Here is an 18,772-nt window from a genome sequence, read left to right as displayed (position 1 = left end):
CAGCGGGACTGGAGGCTTGGATGATGAGATGCCTGCATTGTGTTCTGTATCAAAGGAGGGTGTAGCAATGATGTGTTCATCAGTCTAGGTCAGGATAAATAGTGAAATTACAGACCTATGTTCTACATATATGCTGTGTGGGTTTGAGTGAAACCCTATAGACTTGCCAGTTGACAGGGTGTTAACGTGTGTGTCCAGCTCTGACTTGACATTGATGTTTGAGTGGTCAAGCAGAAGCTCTCAGGTTTCAGAGCAGGTTTTGCAGCGCCCAGTTGTTTAGATCCATACTGGTCCTCAAACAGGCCGGGAGAAAGTATTCATTATGTAACAAACATTCAAATGTTAAATACTGATTTTTAAAAAGTGAACATATTCAGGCAGCCCCATATCCATTGGTCCCTACACACACAAACCGCCGGGGACCCTTCCTCGTCTCCCGCGAGGAAACACAGGACACTTGTGAAACGTGAGATCATGTTCATATGTTGAGCCACAGGTACCCCAGTCATAATGTGTGTTTCTGACTGCGTCTCTCTGTGTGTGTGTGTTCCAGGTACCCCAGTCATAATGTGTGTTTCTGACTGCGTCTCTCTGTGTGTGTGTTCCAGGTACCGCAGTCATAATGTGTGTTTCTGACTACGTCTCTCTCTCTCTGTGTGTGTTCCAGGTACCCCAGTCATAATGTGTGTTTCTGACTGCGTCTCTCTCTGTGTGTGTGTTCCAGGTACCCCAGTCATAATGTGTGTTTCTGACTGCGTCTCTCTCTGTGTGTGTGTTCCAGGTACCCCAGTCATAATGTGTGTTTCTGACTGCGTCTCTCTCTGTGTGTGTGTTCCAGGTACCCCAGTCATAATGTGTGTTTCTGACTGCGTCTCTCTCTCTCTCTCTCTCTGTGTGTGTTCCAGGTACCCCAGTCATAATGTGTGTTTCTGACTGCGTCTCTCTCTCTCTCTCTCTGTGTGTGTTCCAGGTACCCCAGTCATAATGTGTGTTTCTGACTGCGTCTCTCTCTCTCTCTCTCTGTGTGTGTTCCAGGTACCCCAGTCATAATGTGTGTTTCTGACTGCGTCTCTCTCTCTCTCTCTCTCTCTGTGTGTGTTCCAGGTACCCCAGTCATAATGTGTGTTTCTGACTGCGTCTCTCTCTCTCTCTGTGTGTGTTCCAGGTACCCCAGTCATAATGTGTGTTTCTGACTGTGTCTCTCTCTGTGTTCCAGGTACCCCAGTCATAATGTGTGTTTCTGACTGCGTCTCTCTCTCTGTGTGTGTGTTCCAGGTACCCCAGTCATAATGTGTGTTGTTCAGAGCACAGCTCGTCAGCTCCAGGTGTGTCTAGTGGTGAAAGCAGCCTCCCAGAGCATCATCATGAGCAGCACCACAGGACTGACCACAAGGTGAGATGGCTGTAAGACTTACCATTAGTTGTTATTGTGCAGTAGACTTTTCCCCCAGACCCCACTATGCTCCACTATTCCTCACGCAGTGTTTCTCTTCACAGCATTAGCCACTTGAAGACTAATCACTAGTGTTTTAGCCCATATCCACACAGCTCAGAACTGGCAATCTGAGGGAGAGGGGGGAGGAGGGCTGCTGTGTTAACCCAAATGTAGTCCTCTGTGGCCATGAGCTGGTCTACTGTGTGCTGGTCTACTGTGTGTGTCTGTGTCCATAGCAATCAGACATACTGTCAGTCCATTTATAGAACAGTCTCTTGTTCTGTCCCCCAGTATAACAAAGTAACTTACTGTTTCTCAACCCGAGATGCTGATTCCTGTGTTTCTGGTGTTCCTCAGACTCTTTATCATTCTCTGTCAGGTCTTACGGAGTGTTGGGTTGTAGTTTGAAGTACTTGCTACGCCAGACGTTAATAGTTACATGCATGAGGAATGTATATGGTGGGCTGAATGGCGGTTTGATAAGAAGTATAGACCTAGAAAGTTACTAAGTAAGGGAGAAGGCAATCACTTGGTTGCGGCCACTGATACGGTTGGTTAGCTGTGGATTAGCGTGCGCCAAGGTCTGGTCAGAGGAAGGTGAAGGAACATTGTATCACTTAACTTCCTGCCTAGCGACAAAGATGTAGTGTTTAGAGGTGCAAGGAGGAGACTGCCTAAAGGAGGGTATAAATACTTGTGCTGGTCTTTGTCATTTTCAGCTGTTTGACCCAGTGGGTGAATAAACTTGGTTTGAGCTCTTCATAGTCGTCCATGAGTTTTACTGTTTATATAGAACCTAACAGGTGTAACAGGCTAGTCTACTTTCTGTGGACCTCAAACATCCTCTTCCGTGTGTGTTTGTGTGCGTGCGTGCGCACATGTGTTCTAACGGTGTGTGTGACTGTTCCCTAGGAGGAGTCGTCGTCGAGGACACACACACACACCTACGACGTGGAACTGGAGACAAAGAGGGCTACACTAGAGGAGCCCAACCCACCGAACACTGAACAGGTAACAGAGACGCAAACACCACACTCACTCTCTCACACACACACACACACACACACACACACACACACACACACACACACACACACACACACACACACACACACGTGCAATGAGAATTGAATAGGTATGTGTTTTCCAGACTGTGAATCAGAAGGAGCCTGTGGTGGTCTGGTCTGCCCCAGAACCACAACTGGATCCAGAACCCCCCGCTGCTGCTGCTGAGCCTCACTCACACATCCACACAAACCTAGAGCCCGATACACAACCCACTCCCCTCCAGAACCAGGCTCCCTCATTCCCCTCCATCCCACCGCTCAGCGACGACCCAACCCAGGGACAGGCCTCCACAGACCACACAGGCCCAGTCGAGACCCCCAGTGATGCACCGGCAGAACCCAGCCCAGCCCCCTCTACAGAAGACCCCCAACACACACCTACCTCTACCTCTTACATCCCTGCTCCAGCCCCATCCAGGTAAGATGAGAACTGTGTATTGTACGCATGATGTGTATGAGACATTATGTCTGTTTATACAGCAGAATTATGTGTCCAAGACCATTTTTGTCCTTGGGCTCAATAAAGTATTTATCGTAAGAGGCGTCATTCAGTCTACCACTGTGATAGATCCAGTTATCTAACTGGTCTTCCCTTTCAGCTGCATTCGTTGTTTTTTTGGTTTTACATTTTTACTTCACATTTTTCGTATGTTGCTATTTTTCTTATTGACTTGACTTTTTTCCCCGTCTCAATCTTGGGGGCCCCCGCTGCCCCTTTCTATACACCGTTTACGGCTGTAAACCTGCAGTTAACTTTGTGCACTGGTTCCTTTGTCAATAAACCTATCTGAACCTGGACTAAAACTTGGACTGGACTTGGTGGGAATAAGTGGAAATGTTGGTTGTCTGCTAAACTGGACCTCTGGACAGATGTGGATTACCAGACCTGATCAGATCAGGTGTCATTGGATCCTTGGATGGTTCTGCCACGGGATTTACTGGCTAGTTTAGCGCTCTTTGTCGGACCTACTCAAAATGGCTGCCGAGATGTGGACACTTGCCTTTTACAATGAACATTTGACTCACCACAGCCTGGACTGGAGGAGGCTTACCATTCCGAAGACACCCCCCCTCCAACCTCATCCCCTTTTCTCTCTCTCCCCCATCCCTCTCTTTCTCCTTCTCTCCTCCCCACCCCATCTGTCCTTTCTCCCTCTTCCTCCCTCCTAGGGGCTCTTCCATAAATGGCATGTCCTTTCTTTCCCTCAGTTCAATAGAGGTTGCCAGATCTCATCCCGCGGTAGAGGATTCCCCTGTAGAAGTTGCCAGTGCTGAAGCCGATCCCTCTTTAGAGGTTGCCAGTGCTGGATCTAATTCCTCTCTAGAGGGCAATGTTTTCGCTGATTTCTCTGGCTCTCAGTGTGGGATGATTCCCCACAACCTGGCAACCCAAACCCCTCCTTTTGGCAGCCCGCCCACGAGGTGAGTACAGAGTTTGAATTGAACCAATCAGAAAGCAGAAACAGGTAAACAACCATGCAGGTAACCAATCGGATGCCAGACACTCCTCTCCGCTGAACTCAAACAACGACCGGTGGCCTTGTTCTCCTTTATTCATCTTTTATTTTGTTTTCTTTTTTTGCTTCTTTTCTGCTATGTTGTTCATTACGGACAAACACACTGTTGATGGCATGGAACATGAATGTAAGGAATGTTATTGAAAGAACATATTTTGTTTGCGTGCATCCAGACTGTGCATTAAATGTTGTTTTTCTCCCTTCATCCCCTCCCTCTCCGTCTTTCTCTCTCCCTCTCCTCTTTCCATAGTGGTGATGATGACTCTGTAGAGAGCCAGTCAGAACAGGGTCACAGTCAGGATGCTCCAGGTTCTGATGCTGATGTCCAGGTGTCTCTCAGCCCAGAAGACCTAGACCAGGGCCTACCAGAGCTGGACCAGGGGGGAAACACATCCCACAGGCACCAAGACCAGCAGGTGAGAGGGAGTCCCACAACCTAGTCCCCACGCTGGTAATGTTATAGAGAATTGACTGTTATTTCTGCCACTGACTGTAAGTGTAATGAGGAGTGTAGAGGTTTGCGTGTGAACATTGAGGACTGGGGCTACACATGGCTTGGCTGCCAGTCCTCCGAGTTGTTTCATTAATGTTTAATTCAATTAATGAACCCTCTGCCTTTCTCTTACAGTAGGGAGGGAGGGAGGGGGGGGGAGAGTGGATGTGAGAGAGAGAATGAGGGAAGCCATGTCCAAGCCAGTATTGGTGCAGAGCTGGTCTGTTTTCCAACCGGATTGGCTGCAGACAGACACAGCTCAACTGGATTGGCTTTGTGTGTAAGAGGCTTTGTTGACTGTTCTGGGGTCTTTATAAAGGAATAATGTATATCAATTACAGCTCACTGTGTGTGTGTGTGTGTCTGTGTATAACATGTCTGTGTAACATGTGTGTCTCTATACCTGACAAGGCAGTGGATGAGGCAGTGGATGCCAGTGTTAAGGAGACTGACCCCTCAGTGCCCAGCAAGGAAGACATCCCAACATTCGACGAATGGAAGAAACAAGTCATGGAAGTGGAGAAGGAGAAGAGTAAGAAACACACACAGGGACATGTTTCCCTCATTAACATCGTATTCAGGAGAAGCTCAGTGACCGTGAAGAAGGGATGATGTTTCGATACAGTAATTTGTCAGACAAACTAGTGCAGAGGCCTTGCATGGAAATCTCTGTCCTCCTTTCCAAGTCCCTCCTCCCCTTCCCTATCTCGCTTCCCTCCATCTTCCTCCTTCCCTCTCTCTGTTTCTCTCCCTTGCCTTTCGTTCTTGCATCTCTTCCCTCTCCCCCTTCTCTCTCTGACTGAGGGAATTATGGGTATTGCAGCGTGTGTGTTGCGTAATCTCTCACTCTCTCCATCCTCTTAGGCAGCACTCTTTTTCCACCATCACTAATGGCCCAGTCTATAGGAGCAGAAGGACACACACACACACACACACACACACACACAGACATCCATGAGTTACACTCTCACACTTACACTCTCAAACTCAACACACGCCTTAGCACGCCACGTGCACTCACACACACATGCTCCCAGATTACACGCATGGGCACCCACACACTGTTAGGTCATAGACAGCATGGCAGAGTGAGTTAACCCATTGTTTTATTAGCCACTGAGCTAGAAACTGGACCTTGTGTAGATCTCCTGTCCTCAGCATCAGACAGACAGATGGGGGAACATTTCCCTAGCCCAGAAACCCATCCAAACAACCTTCACATTTTTGGACAGAGAGGGTGACGATGGCACATGATCCAAGATGAGTTCTGAATACTATAATTAGTGGTTTCATCTGGAGTTTTCCTCATAAACACAAGAAAACACTGACTGAACTGTCATGTTTAAGTTATTGATATTTGAAAAGGGTGTATTTGGTCAAATATTAATGAATGCCTCCGTTCCAGACGTCAGTCTCAAAGGGCCCCTGTGTACACAACCTGCTCTGTCCCGCGTTAATGCTAACTTGTGTGTGCGCGGGTCGTGGAGTGTGTGCATACCTGTGCATGTAACATGCCTGCATCCTTGTTTTTTTATTTTCTGGAAAAAAACGTATGCATTTTAAGGTACTACTGTACGGTAGTACTGTATGGTGTACAACACACCGTCTCAGCCTGGCCTGCACACTGATAACCAATAGCAACTATAGAGTACAGGAATCAGACTAGGCTACTGATATAGCGACTATATTATAGGAGTCAGACTAGGCTACTGATTAAACGACTATAGATTATAGGAATCAGACTAGGCTACTGATTAAACAACTATAGATTATAGAAATCAGACTAGGCTACTGATTAAACAACTATAGATTATAGGAGTCAGACTAGGCTACTGATTAAACAACCATAGATTATAGGAGTCAGACTAGGCTACTGATTAAACAACTATAGATTATAGGAGTCAGACTAGGCTACTGATTAAACAACCATAGATTATAGGAATCCGACTAGGCTACTGATACATTATGTCTGACAGGTACTGTATGTTCTCTACATGAATGATTGTGTTCTCTACATTAATAAGATGACCCAGTTTTCCCGGGACACCCTGGAAAACAGTGGCAATTGCTACTGAGTGGACCATCCTAGCTAAAGAAATAAAATGAATGAGTTCCCTTAAGCGTGCTCACACAAACATCCACCTCCTAACCCCCCTTTCTCTCACTTCCAGCTCTCTCCCTCCATACCTCCTCCAGCGGCATCCCCCCTGTGAAGAAGGTGCAGAAGAACTTCAAAAACAACTATGCTTCTGTGGAGTGTGGCGCTAAGATGCTGTCAGCTAATACAGAGGCTAAGGTAACACACTCGCACGCACACACAACTTTGAAGTCTTGCGTTTGGAGGACAGGAACAGTCATTCCATTGACTCATATTTGCCATCGCATGCTCTCTCTCGTCCCCCGGTTCCAGAGTACCTCAGCTATCCTCATGGAGAATATGGACCTGTACATGCTGAACCCCTGCAGCAACAAGATTTGGTGAGACACACGCACACACCTACATTCTAATTTTCTGAACAGTTGTCTGCCCTCTCCTTTCTTTTTGATTCCCCCCTGGTCCTGTCTGCTCTCTGAAGCTGCAGGGTGACAACGTGACTCAGTGCACTGCTGTTTTCCCCAGAAGCATGCACATACACTAGTCCCCTTGTCAGCTCAGCACGTGTGACCCCAACTGCCAACCGTCTGCCCAGGCAGATGTCAAGGGGAGATGAGGATATTTGACAGAGCTGAAAGTTCTCACATTAATTTGCCTCTTCTAACTCTCGCTCTCCCCCACCTTCTCTCTCTCTGCCTCTCTCTAGGTTTGTAATAGAGCTGTGTGAGCCCATCCAGGTGAAACAGTTGGACATCGCTAACTTTGAACTCTTCTCCTCCACGCCGAAAGACTTCCTGGTCTCCATCAGTGACAGGTATGCACACACCCTGAAAAATGTGAAAGTCCCATTTCGGTTGAATGCATTCAGTTGTGCAACTGACTAGGTAGCCCCTTCCCTTTCTGGTTTTCCTCAGGACACGCCCCCCTTTGACCGCCCCTCTCACTCCCTCTCTCTCTCAGGTACCCCACCAACAAGTGGGTGAAGTTGGGAACGTTCCACGCCCGTGATGAGCGCACAGTCCAGAGCTTCCCATTGGACGAACAGCTCTATGCCAAATATGTCAAGGTACACACCAACATTTATACACACACACACACACCTTATGTTCTAACATTTATTTCCATTCAAAATCCTATTTTCCCTAATCCTTACCATAACCCTAACACACAACCCTAATCCTTACCATAACCCTAATCCTTAACATAACCCTAACACACAACCCTAATCCTTACCATAACCCTAACACATAACCCTAATCCTTACCATAACCCTAACACATAACCCTAATCCTTACCATAACCCTAACACATAACCCTAATCCTTACCATAACCCTAACACATAACCCTAATCCTTACCATAACCCTAATCCTTACCATAACCTTAACACATAACCCTAATCCTTACCATAACCTTAACACATAACCCTAATCCTTACCATAACCTTAACACATAACCATAACCTTAACACATAACCCTAATCCTTACCATAACCGTAATCCCTAATCCTTACCATAACTTTAACACGTAACCGTAATCCCTAATCCTTACCATAACCTTAACACATAACCCTAATCCTTACCCTTACCCTAACCTTAACACATAACCCTAACACATAACCGTAATCCCTAAACTTTACCATAACACACAACCCTAATCCTTACCATAACCTTAACACATATCCCTAAACCTAATCCTTACCATAACCGTAATCCCTAAACCTTACCATAACCCTAACCCCTAAACCTAATCGTTACCTTGACCCTAAACCTAATCCTTACTATAACCCTAACATGTAACCCTAACCCCTAAACCTAATCCTTACCATAACCGTAATCCCTAAACCTAATCCTTACCATAACCTTAACCTTAACATGTAACCCTAAACCTAATCCTTACCATAACCCTAACACATATCCCTAAACCTAATCCTTACCGTAATCCCTAAACCTAATCCTTACCATAACCTTAACATGTAACCCTAAACCTAACCACTAACCCCTTACGCTAACTGTAATTCTAACCCGAATTGTAACCCTACCCTTAAACCAAAGCCCTAAGCTTAAACAGCCTTTGTCCTCATGGGGATGTGGGAATTTCTTGTTTTACTATCCTTGTGGGGACTTTGGGGATTTTAGTTCCCCACAAGGATAGAAGAACCAACCAACACACACCATTTGTGTTCTATGCCCAGGGAGATTCCTGGGCATACCTCACACAACATGCTTCTGTGCGTGTGTGACTGTGTGTGAGGATGTATATTCTGAGGATGTGTTTCAGCTTCCTTTTCGACTTCTAAGTGTAATAAATTGAGTAGAAATAGTATGAGGAAGTATTTACTGTATTCTAGTCATTCAACTCCCCCCCCCCCCCCCCCCCCAAATCTTCTCTTATCTAACGCATTAAGTGTTATTGCATTTTCATAGTTTTTCTGTAAAGTTTAAAGTAACAATATTTTTCGTGCGGGTGCATTTTTTGTAATGTTTGGTTAATTGTATGGGTTTTTTAAAATATGTCACTGTTTTGTGATTTCACATAGTACTGTGTGACAAGGTCTTAGGGTTATCGATGTCTTAATTTTAATAGGAACTGAAGCTGTTATCAACCTGATGTCTGTCTAGGTTGTCTGTCTACCTCTTCCCTACTCCTCTAAAGTTACTGCTATGGATACTTATAATACCTTATTTCCTTGTAATGCTATGTGCACCTTGTATTGCTTTGTATACCTTACCTTACCTTGCCCTTTCCTTGTAGTCTCTTGTAGAGCAAGCGTTTAGTCTGTGAATACTGTGTGTTGTGTTGTCCAAAAAATAAAATGCTGAAGAAAAATGACCAGATGCTTGACTTGCTAGTGGCATGAATCAGCCTTTTTACAGATTTCTCTCACTTTTTTTCTCTCTCCTCTTCCTCTTGCATCAGATGTTCATCAAGTACATAAAGGTTGGCATTCTTCTCTTTTAGAGGTTGTAATGCACTATGATGCATTATAGTGTACCATAACAATGGGGAGCTTTGGTGGCAGTGTACAGATGGTGTAATGCATGACCAAGACACATTTTAAAACTAACAATAGAGCTTGGCAAATTCCACATCACCTTTTAGATTTGATTTAGCTTAGACGTGTTGGATGACTTGAATGATTTAGCTTAGACGTATTGGATGACTAGATTTACACTAAACAAAAATATAAACGCAACATGTAAAGTGTTGGTATCATGAGCTGAAATCAAAGGTCCCAGAAATGTTCCAGACGCTTAAAAAGCTTATTTCTCTCAAATTCTCTGCACATATTTGTTTACATCCCTATTGGTAAGCATTTCTCCTTTGCAAAGATAATCCATCCACCTGACAGGTGTGGCATGTCAAGAAACTGATTTAAATAGCATGATCATTACACAGGTACACCTTGTGCCGGTGACAATAAAAGGCCACTCTAAAATGTGCAGTTTGTCACACAACACAGATGTCTCAAGTTAAGGGAGTGTGCAATCGGCATGCTGACTGCAGGAATGTCCACCAGAGCTGTTGCCGGATAATTGAAAGTTAATTTCTCTACCATAAGCCTCCTCCAACGCAGTTTTAGAGAATTTGGCAGTACGTACAACAGGTCACACAACTGTAGACCACTTGTATGTCATGTGGGCGAGCGGTTTGCTGATGTCAACATTGTTAGCACAGTGCCCCATGGTGGCGGTGGGGTTATGACATACTGTAAACTACAGACAACGAACACAATTGCGTTTTGTCTATGGTAATTTGAATGCATAGAAATACCTTGACAAGATCCTGAGGCCCATTGTTTTTGTAAGGTATCTTTGACCAACAGATGCGTATCAGTATTCCCAGTCATGTCAAATCCAATTGAAATAAATTCAGTCAATTTAATTTATTTAAATTGACTGATTTCCTCATATGAATTGTAATCTTTGAAATTGTTGCATGTTGCGTCTATATTTTGGTTTACTATAGCTCAGACATACTGGATGACTAGAATGATTTAGCTTAGATGTACTGGATGACTAGAATGTAAGTGGGGATGGTTTGGGTGGTTTAATTACCCCGGTGTGAGTGTGTTCGATGTGGTTTAACCCTTTCGTCACCCCTCGACTGCAGGTGGAGCTCATCTCCCACTTCGGATCAGAACACTTCTGCCCCCTCAGCCTCATCAGGTAAGAGATACAGTTAAAGTGGGAAGTTCACATACACCGTAGCCAAATACAATTCAACTCAGTTTTTCACAATTCCAGACATTCCCTGTCTTCGGTCAGTTAGGATCACCACTTTATTTTAAGAATGTGAAATGTCAGAATAATATTATAGAATTATTTATTTCAGATTTTATTTCTTTCATCACAATCCCAGTGGGTCAGAAGTTTACATGCACACAATTAGTGTGTGGTAGTATTGCCTTTAAATTGTTTAACTTGGTTCAAAAGTTTTGGGTAGCCTTCCACAAGCTTCCCACAATAAGTTGGGTGAATTTTGGCCCATTCCTCCTGACAGAGCTGGTGTAACTGAGTCAGATTTGTAGGCATCCGCTCGCACACGCTTTTTCAGTTCTGCCCACACATTTTCTGTAGGATTGAGATCAGGGCTATGTGATGGCCACTCCAATACCTTGACTTTGTTGTGCTTAAGCCATTTTGCCGCTACTTTGGAAGTATGCTTCGTGTCATTGTCCATTTGGAAGACCCATTTGTGAACAAGCTTTAACTTCCTGACTGATGTCTTGAGATGTTGTTTCAATATATCCACATACTTTTCCAGCCTCATGATGTCATCTATTTTGTGAAGTGCACCAGTCCCTTCTGTAGCATAGCACCCCCACAACATGATGCTGCCACCCCCGTGCTTCACGGTTGGGATGGTGTTCTTCGGCTTGCAAGCCTTCCCCTTTTTCCTCCAAACATAACGATGGTCATTATGGCCAAACAGTTCTATTTTTGTTTCATCAGACCAGAGGACATTCGTCCAAACAGTATGATCTTTGTCCCCATGTGCAGTTGCAAACCGTAGTCTGGCTTTTTTATGGCGGTTTTGGAGCAGTAGCTTCTTCCTTGCTGAGCGGCCTTTCAGATTATGTCGATATAGGACTCATTTTACTGTGGATATAGATATGTTTGTACCTGTTTCCTCCAGCATCTTCACAAGGTCCTTTGCTGCTGTTCTGGGATTGATTTGCACTTTTTGCACAAAAGTACGTTCATCTCTAGGAGACAGAACGTGTCTCCTTCCTGAGCGGTATGACTGCTGCGTGGTCCCATGGTGTTTATACTTGTGTACTATTGTTTGTACAGATGAAGTTGGTACCTTCAGGCGTTTGGAAATTGCTCCCAAGGATGAACCAGACTTGTGGAGGTCTACAATTTTTTTTCTGAGGTCTTTGCTGATTACTTTTGATTTTCCCATGATGTCAAGCAAAGAGGCACTGAGTTTGAAGGTAGGCCTTGAAATACATCCACAGGTACACCTCCAATTGACTCAATTAGCCTATCAGAAGCTTCTATAGCCATGACATAATTTTCTGGAGTTTTCCAAGCTGTTTAAAGGCACAGTCAACTTAGTGTATGTAAACTTCTGACCTACTGGAATTGTGATACAGTGATTTATGTGAAATAATCAGTCTGTAAACAGTTGTTGTAAAAATGACTTGTGTCATGCACAAAGTAGATGTCCTAACTGACTTGCCAAAACTATAGTTTGTTAACAAGAAATTTGTGGAGTGGCTGAAAACAAGCAAGTTTTCATGACTCCGACCGAAGCGTATGTAAACCTCCGACTTGAACTGTATAGAGAGAGAGAGGGAGACCAGGAGATAGTCTGTCATTACATTTTTTAACAGCCAGACTTGAATAGAAGAGAAATAACAATGTTTTCCTCCGGTGCTATATAATGTTGTGGTGTTTAGCAAAAAGGCTATGTAACACAGGAGGTTGGTGGCTCCTTAATTGGGGAGGACGGGCTCGTGGTAATGGCTGGTGCAGAAAAGGTGGAATGGTGTAAAATACATCAGCAGCCTCCTGTGCTATATAATGAACACAGCAGGGAAAATGTAAATAGTCTGGGTGGCCGTTTGATTAATTGTTCAGCAGTCTTATAGCTTTGGGTTAGAGGCTGTTAAGGAGCCTTTTGGACCTAGACTTGGCGCTCCGGTACCACTTGCCGTGCGGTAGCAGAGCGAACAGTCTGACTAGGGTGGCTGGAGTCTGACCATTTTTTGGGGCCTTCCTCTGACATGCCTTGTATATATGTCCTGGATGGCAGGATGCTTGGCCCCAGTGATGTATTGGGCCATACGCACTACCCTCTGTATTACCGTAGTCAGATGCAAGCAGTTGTGGTGATGCAACTTGTCAGGATGCTCTCAATAGTGCAGCTGTAGAACTATTGGGGATCTGGAGACCCATGCCAAATATTTTTCATCTCCTGAGGGGCAAAAGTTGTTGTCGTGCTCTCTTCACGACTGTCTTGGTGTGTTTGAACCATGATAGTTTGTTGGTGATGTGGACACCAAGAAACTCTCGACACGCTCCACTACAGCCCCGTCGATGTTAATGGGGGCCTGTTCGGCCCTCCTTTTCCTGTAGTCCACGATCATCTCCTTTGTCTTGCTGCCTTCAATAGTGTTAGCTCCTAGTGGCCCCTAGTGTGCAGTGAAATCAATCAAGTTATTTCAGAGAATACGGTGAGTAGATATACTGCGAGCTGAGCAGCTTTCTAGTAATGGTCTCTGTGCGCTATAGGATTTCCAGGAAATATGTGTCTCTCTGCCATGTTGGCTCTCTGCCTCTTTTTCGATCCCGCTCTGTCTCTGACTTGGCAGCATGCTCTTGTCCATGTCTATCTGTAAGTTAAGGAGCCCAGTGTAGGAGGTTAGATGGCTGTATTACAGTAAGTCTTCCATACTCTGCTCTATATGGAGACATTCCTTCCTTAAAGCTGTGTAGAGGAGCTGGAGCTCAGCCAGAACCCAACAGAGACCCTCCTCAGATCACCCTCTCCCCTCCCTCTCTACCAGAACCCAACAGAGACCTACTTCAGATCACCCTCTCCCCTCTCTACCAGAACCCAACAGAGATCCTCTTCAGATCACCCTCTCCCCTCTCTCTCTACCAGAACCCAACAGAGACCTACTTCAGATCACCCTCTCCCCTCTCTACCAGAACCCAACAGAGATCCTCTTCAGATCACCCTCTCCCCTCTCTCTCTACCAGAACCCAACAGAGACCCTCTTCAGATCACCTTCTCCCCTCTCTCTCTACCAGAACCCAACAGAGACCCTCCTCAGATCCCCCTCTCTCTCTACCAGAACCCAAGAGACCCTCCTCAGATCCCCCTCTCTCTCTACCAGAACCCAAGAGACCCTCCTCAGATCCCCCTCTCTCTCTACCAGAACCCAAGAGACCCTCCTCAGATCACCCTCTCCCCTCTCTCTCTACCAGAACCCAACAGAGACCCTCCTCAGATCACCCTCCCCCCTCTCTCTCTACCAGAACCCAACAGAGACCCTCCTCAGATTTCTCTCTACCAGAACCCAACAGAGACCCTCCTCAGATCTCTCTCTACCAGAACCCAAGAGACCCTCCTCAGATCACCCTCTCTCTCTACCAGAACCCAAGAGACCCTCCTCAGATCCCCCTCTCTCTCTACCAGAACCCAAGAGACCCTCCTCAGATCACCCTCTCCCCTCTCTCTCTACCAGAACCCAACAGAGACCCTCCTCAGATCACCCTCCCCCCTCTCTCTCTACCAGAACCCAACAGAGACCCTCCTCAGATTTCTCTCTACCAGAACCCAACAGAGACCCTCCTCAGATCTCTCTCTACCAGAACCCAAGAGACCCTCCTCAGATCCCCCTCTCTCTCTACCAGAACCCAAGAGACCCTCCTCAGATCCCCCTCTCTCTCTACCAGAACCCAAGAGACCCTCCTCAGATCACCCTCTCCCCTCTCTCTCTACCAGAACCCAACAGAGACCCTCCTCAGATCACCCTCCCCCCTCTCTCTCTACCAGAACCCAACAGAGACCCTCCTCAGATATCTCTCTACCAGAACCCAACAGAGACCCTCCTCAGATCTCTCTCTACCAGAACCCAAGAGACCCTCCTCAGATCACCCTCTCTCTCTACCAGAACCCAACAGAGACCCTGAGCTCTCAACCCACAGCCTCCCTCCCTCTTACAGAGAATATGAGGTGTGCAGGTCACTGTAAACAATGGCAGAGGAGAAGGCCGGATGTTAAAGACCCTGCAGTTGCAGTACAACAACCTTGTATAGTACAACCATTTCAACTCGGTACAGTAGCCCTTTGTCCTCTGCTGAGTTGGATGTACTAAGTTCCTCCTTACCCTCCTATCACCCACACTCCCTGCCATTCCCTACAGGGGCTGAGGCCAGGTTAGTGGACAGGTAAGGAGTAATCATTAACAAAACATTTGGGTGAGTTTAACAGGGGGTTGACTGTCAGGGGGCTGTAAAAAATACTACTACTACAGATTTACCACCTCCTCCCACTCACTACCTTCCCCCTATGTTCGCCCTGCATCGTGCCCTCAAGGAGTGGAGACCAGGACAGGAGCTGTTAAAAGAAAATATATATATATATATATTTTTTTTGTTTTGTTTTTTTTACTTGGCCAACGTTCACATCCACATAAATGCTGCTACTCTCTGTAGATAACATTTAGTTATTTAGTTTAAGGTTTACATTTATCTCAGTCGGTAAGGTTAGTGGGGTGAGATGTATAGATTAATGTACAAAAACAACACTATAGGGAACAGCATGTCATCTCAACATGTCAACTCACATGTCCATGTTCGTCTAATCATAATTCCTCTCTTTTCAGCTGTATATGATACATTTAACCGTGTGTGTGTCATATAACCATGTGTGTGTTTTTATAGGGTGTTTGGTACCAGTATGGTGGAGGAATACGAAGAGATCGCAGATTCCCAGTACCCCTCAGAGAGGATGGAATACCTTGATGAGGATTATGGTAAGAAGGTACACCGTGCGTGTGATACTTGGTCAGGTTGTTATTATAAAAGATCATGTTTTCTCCACCTTGAAATAATCTGGTTCTTTTATCTACAGACTACCCACCTGGCTACCTCCACTCTGAGGACAAGGGTTCTAAAAATCTGCTGGGCTCTGCCACAAGTATGTATACACACACACACACACACACACACACACACACACACACCGCATCACGTTGTTCTGAGCGTAGTTTCACATGGGCAGCGTAAACATGGCTAACTTGATATCGAACTGGCTCAGCATCAGTTCTCTACTGTATCTAATCACATCAGAGAATTCATCTCCAGACCTGGGTCTAAAACAGGCTCTGTATTTCATGGAGAATGGAGAGACAAGAAGCTGCTTTCCTGGAAAACATCAAGTCCTGAATGTTTCTTCAGTTTCTGTATTCCCACACGACGGCACATTGGCAAACAGAGAGCTGTGGCTGGGATACGGGTTAGGACTACTGATTTGTACATAACTCCGTTACACACACTGGAGCCCCTGTGTCTCCCTGGCAGGGCACTGAGGATGCAATCTGATTGGCTAAGAGAGACCCCCCCCCCCCCCCCCCCCCCCCCCCCAATAGTCATACACACAACTGGTTCAGTATTTAGAAAATAGACTGACCCATTTCTACACAACCCCCCCACACCAGTGTTTGAAAACAAGCAGAGGCTGACAAGGTCCTCTAGCCAGGCAGAGATGAGTTGGTTGGGTAAGGGTATGTGGAGTCGGTTAGGGGATTGCATGCTGTGGTAGGTGAATACCAAGAACTGTGGTTTTACAGATTCCTGTGGGGCCTTCAACTACTTTACTACCAGTGAAGAAGGTTATTCATGATTCCGTGTGTGTGTGTGTTCTACGTACAGATGCCATTCTCAACATGGTCAACAACATAGCAGCCAACGTTCTGGGAGGCAAGCCTGAGGATGGAGGAGCACAGCTGGAACGTATGGATCCTCCTCATTCCTCTCTTCTGTTCGCTCCTCCCCTTCTCTCATTTCCTTCACCCCCTTCTATTCATTGCTAAGAATGTGTGTTGTGTTTGAGGTAGAGGTCGACCGATTAATAGGAATGGCCGATTATTTGGGCCCGTAACAATCGGAAATCTGCATTTTTTTGACACCGATTGTGGCCGATTACATTGCACTCCACGAGGAGACTGTTATGCGAGTGCAGCAAGGAGCCACGGTAAGGTGCTAACTAGCATTAAACATATCTTATAAAAAAACAATCAATCTTAACATAATCAGTAGTTAACTACACATGGTTGATGATATTACTAGTTTATCTAGCTTGTCCTGCATGGCATATAATTGATGCGGTGCCTGTTAATTTCTCATCGAATCACATCCTATTTCATAAACGGGTGTTGATTTAACAAGCACTGTCGTTGCACTAATGTGTACCTAACCGTTAAACATCAATGCCTTTCTTTAAAATCAATACACAAGTATATATTTTTAAACCTGCATATTTAGTTAATATTGCCTGCTAACATGAATTTCTTATAACTAGGGAAATTGTCACTTCTCTTGCGTTCCATGCAAGCAGTCAGGGTATATGCAGCAGTTTGGGCCACCTGGCTCGTTGCGAACTGTGTGAAGACCATTTAAGACCGTAATTAATTTGCTAGAATTGTACATAATTATGACATAACATTGAAGGTTGTGCAATGTAACAGCAATATTTATACTTAGGGTTGCCACCCGTTAGATAAAATACGGAACGTTTTGTTTTCGAAATGCTACTTTCCGGATTTGACCATATTAATGACCTAAGGTCCTCATATGTGTGTGTTATAATTAAGGCTATGATTTGATAGAGCAGTCTGACTGAGCGGTGGTAGGCAGCAGCAGGCTCGGAAGCATTCATTCAAACAGCATTTTTGTGCGTTTGCCAGCAGCTCTTCGCTGTGCTTCAAGCATTGAGGTGTTTATGACTTCAAGCCTATCAACTCCCGAGATTAGGCTGGTGTAACCGATGTGAAATGGCTAGCTAGTTAGCGGGGTGCGCACTAATAGCGTTTCAATCGGTGACATCACTCGCTCTGAGGCCTTGAAGTAGTTGTTCCCCTTGCTCTGCAAGGTCCGGGAGCGATGGGTAACGATGCTTCGAGGGTGGCTGTTGACGATGTGTTCCTGGTTCGAGCCCAGGTAGGGGTGAGGAGAGGGACGGAAGCTATACTGTTACACTGGCAATACTAAAGTGCCTATAAGAACATCCAATAGTCAAAGGTATATGAAATACAAATGGTATAGAGAGAAATAGTCCTATAATTCCTATAATAACTACAACCTAAAACTTCTTACCTGGGAATATTGAAGACTCCTGTTAAAAGGAACCACCAGCTTTCATATGTTCTCATGTTCTGAGCAAGGAACTTAAAAGTTAGCTTTCTTACATGGCACATATTGCACTTTTACTTTCTTCTCTAACACTTTGTTTTTGCATTATTTAAACCAAATTGAACATGTTTAATGATTTATTTGAGGCTAAATTGATTTTATTTATGTTTTAAGTTAAAATAAAAATGTTAATTCAGTATTGTTGTAATTGTCATTATTACAAATAAACAAATACATTTTAAAAAATCGGCAGATTAATCAGTATTGGCTTTTTTTGATCCTCCAATAATCGGTATCGGCGTTGAAAAATCATAATCGGTCGACCTCTACTTTGAGGAAATGCTATGTGTTAATGTAATGAACTTACTGCGTTAACGGCCTCGCAGCGAAGAGGCATGAGGTTTGCGTATGTATGGAGGAAGGTTTATCTTGTGCTAACTAAAGCACTGAGCTGTCCAGGGGAATGTCCCAGTGTGAACATTAGAGGTATTCTGTACATAATAAAGGTCTTAATTAAACCAGCATGATTTGTTGAGGCTCAGCACTTAGCCTGCCCCTCTTTCCCTCACAGAATAGAAGCTCTGGAATTCAACTATGTTTAAGAAGAACCGATCTAGCCTTCACTCACACTCACACACTCTCACACTCACTCACACACACTCACACACACTCACACTCTCTCTCACACACGCACACACACACACACACACACACACACACACACACACACACACACACACACACACACACAACAAGCCCTGTTATCCTACCCAACTTTGTTCTCGGTTAGTAAC

The 18,772-nt window shown here is 45.1% G+C and overlaps 1 protein-coding gene across 4 annotated transcripts in view; it reads left to right on the top strand.

The window, feature by feature from the left end:
* Positions 1–18,772, top strand: part of LOC109897187 (SUN domain-containing ossification factor) — a 68,427-nt gene that overhangs the window by 34,194 nt on the left and 15,461 nt on the right. For 2 of the 4 annotated variants that reach the window (XM_031833431.1, XM_031833430.1), the window contains exons 2-16: positions 1,276–1,393; positions 2,348–2,446; positions 2,586–2,920; positions 3,712–3,924; positions 4,270–4,435; positions 4,924–5,044; positions 6,684–6,808; positions 6,923–6,990; positions 7,314–7,421; positions 7,568–7,673; positions 9,526–9,546; positions 10,720–10,775; positions 15,510–15,601; positions 15,700–15,765; positions 16,500–16,580. In XM_031833431.1, the coding sequence (XP_031689291.1) occupies positions 1,276–1,393; positions 2,348–2,446; positions 2,586–2,920; positions 3,712–3,924; positions 4,270–4,435; positions 4,924–5,044; positions 6,684–6,808; positions 6,923–6,990; positions 7,314–7,421; positions 7,568–7,673; positions 9,526–9,546; positions 10,720–10,775; positions 15,510–15,601; positions 15,700–15,765; positions 16,500–16,580 (1,775 nt within the window). The remainder of the gene's footprint in view (positions 1–1,275; positions 1,394–2,347; positions 2,447–2,585; positions 2,921–3,711; positions 3,925–4,269; positions 4,436–4,923; positions 5,045–6,683; positions 6,809–6,922; positions 6,991–7,313; positions 7,422–7,567; positions 7,674–9,525; positions 9,547–10,719; positions 10,776–15,509; positions 15,602–15,699; positions 15,766–16,499; positions 16,581–18,772) is intronic. The other 2 variants (XM_031833432.1, XM_031833433.1) reach the window with 2 other exon arrangements.

Source organism: Oncorhynchus kisutch, linkage group LG10, assembly GCF_002021735.2.
Source record: "Oncorhynchus kisutch isolate 150728-3 linkage group LG10, Okis_V2, whole genome shotgun sequence".
NCBI lineage: Eukaryota > Metazoa > Chordata > Actinopteri > Salmoniformes > Salmonidae > Oncorhynchus > Oncorhynchus kisutch.
The sequence above is the reverse complement of the archived record's forward strand: the minus strand, read 5'-3'. Positions and strand labels throughout refer to the sequence as shown.